Source organism: Lactuca saligna, chromosome 1 (assembly GCF_052625555.1).
Source record: "Lactuca saligna cultivar CGN05327 chromosome 1, ASM5262555v1, whole genome shotgun sequence".
Lineage (NCBI taxonomy): Eukaryota > Viridiplantae > Streptophyta > Magnoliopsida > Asterales > Asteraceae > Lactuca > Lactuca saligna.
In genome coordinates this window covers 1,267,975-1,270,369 of record NC_136417.1, presented here as the reverse complement: position 1 = coordinate 1,270,369, position 2,395 = coordinate 1,267,975, and the positions used below count along the sequence as shown (strand labels likewise).

Here is a 2,395-nt window from a genome sequence, read left to right as displayed (position 1 = left end):
TGTTGATCGGGCTTTAGGGTAGACATCAGATTGGTTTAGAAGAATGCGTTGTCTTGTACTTTACAAAAGACGAAATTTCCAACTTCTTTGAATAATATGTGATACTGAAAAGAAACTTGATGATGATCTTTTTTTGGGGTCCTTTGGATCACCCGAAACAAGAGAAAATAAACTAACACAACACTAAAGGCGCGTATGATTCCCCAATAGTTTAATATGGGTCAACATCATTTGTAACAAAACTTCTTAAAGGAATATGAGTAAATTGCAAAATTCTCAAAACATAAACAATAATTTACAAGATTAAAAATTTATATATAGATCCTTTAAGAATTATCTATTTGTCCTCTTTAACACAAAATCTTTTTTTACCTTTAATATAATTTGTTATATTTTGAGACATGCATTTCATTTTATATTTTTTAAACGTAACTAAAATTGGAAATTGAAATTATAAGTTTTAAGATATTTTCTTTATTTATACTTTCAAACTAATTATACAAGAGTTTAGGTTTAAAGTAAAAAAAATATATGAATGTATTTTTAAATTTTAATCATTACTCAAAGAGGTAAATAAAAATAATATAAAAGAACGGTGGAGGGCAGACAATGTGACATTCTATTTATCCTTCCAAGAGCTGTTTCAAAAGAAATTGTCTTTCCAATTTTCAGTTTCCAACATACGAATAATCAATCAGTTTACTCTTCTGTGATGTCATAATGTAAGCATAACTTTTCTTTTTCCGTTAATTTAATTATAAACAATAAATTCACATCTATAAAAAAAAACTACATACCTTATAGTTTATCGATATAATATGTTTATCTACAAATACATTTAGATTAAAAATAGATTAAAACATTAACAACCAGAATATGTAAGTATTTATTTCCTTAATTCACTCTAAACATGTTTATACATTAAATAATGATTTCAAGCTATGCTTATTAGTTTCTAACAAAAAAAAAAAAGTCTAACGACCATAGAAAACATAACCAATATTGTTTTGTTAAAATTTTTAAAACCCACTTAAGTCTGGAGATTTTATTATCTTTATCAAAAAACAAATATAAAACACATATTATGAAGAAATTCTATAAACCTGCAGAATGATTCTTTTCAAAGAAGAATCAAACAAAGTATTTCTAAAACCTTTTACTTGTTAAAAGGAAGTCTCAATGAGATCAGCGAGATTGGTGACCAATCACATCATATCCCTTGCAATTAGGAGAACGTGTATCTGCTTTCCATTCACCAAAAATTGACATCCAGCAATAGTATTTCTTCCATATTTAGATCATTGTAATTTAGTATAAATTATGGTTTCTCCTCCTCATTGTAAGATACCTTTAAAAAAACGAATAATACAAAATAATTGGTTCCTATCAATTCTTCTCTGTTTTTTATCATGGTATCACAGCAGGTTTGCTCATCATCTACCTCAAAGCCAACTCAAATCTCGATCCCAAATAAGTCGCCATGTCCGGAGGCGACAACTTAGAACCCAATTTATCATTACAGCTTGCCAATATGTTAAAGAATGGCATCAATCCCCAACCTCAGAACCCAAAGTTCTATGATAATCTCCAAATAAACCTCAAACTTAATAGCCAAAACTATGCTTTATGGACTCGGATGATTCGAGTTGCCATAGGCGGAAAACCCTGGGCCCTATTATCTCACTTGACCTCTGATCCTCCAAGCCAAGAAAAAGAATCTTACGAGCAATGGGAACAAGAAGATCTAATTGTGTTCTCATGGCTCATCCAAAATATTGAATCTACTATTGCAGGTAGCCTAACAGAGTACCCCACTGCAAAAATGTTATGGGATGCTTTAGTGGTCACATATAGTAGTGGCAGAGACAAACTTCAAACCTTCAACCTCCATGTCAAGGCTAATGACATCAAGCAAAATGACAGCACACTTGAAGAATTTTGGATTACACTCCAAGGTGTCAGTGGAGAAATCGAAAGGATCGATCCTAACCCCATGAAATGTCCAGATGATATCAAGACTTACGCAAGAATCAGTTCAGAGCAAAAACTTTTTCAATTCTTAAATGCCCTTAATCAAAAATACGAATCAATCAAAAGGGAGATCCTTCGATTGGAACCATTGCCTTCGGCGGAGGCGGCTTATGCTACCATCCGTAAGGAAGCTGCTCACCAAAATATTCTTGGAACAACGAACCACACACAGGGCATAAGAGCGGGTCTGGTCGCTACTGAAACCGGGGGAATGGGGCTTGCCACGAAGGGGTATCGCCGATCGGAAGGAAAGAAGAATGGATCAATGATCAAAAAAGATAAAACAAACTTGAAGTGTGATCATTGTGGCATGTCAAAACACACCAAAGAGCAGTGCTTTCGGCTCGTTGGTTATCCCGAGTAG

General features: G+C 33.0%; 1 protein-coding gene across 1 annotated transcript; it reads left to right on the top strand.

Moving 5' to 3' along the window:
* The first annotated feature begins 1,480 nt into the window (after nucleotides 1-1,480).
* LOC145047428 (uncharacterized) lies at nucleotides 1,481-2,395 on the top strand. The gene has a single exon (XM_078995699.1). It carries the CDS (start codon nucleotides 1,481-1,483, stop codon nucleotides 2,393-2,395), a length of 915 nt encoding a protein of 304 aa, XP_078851825.1.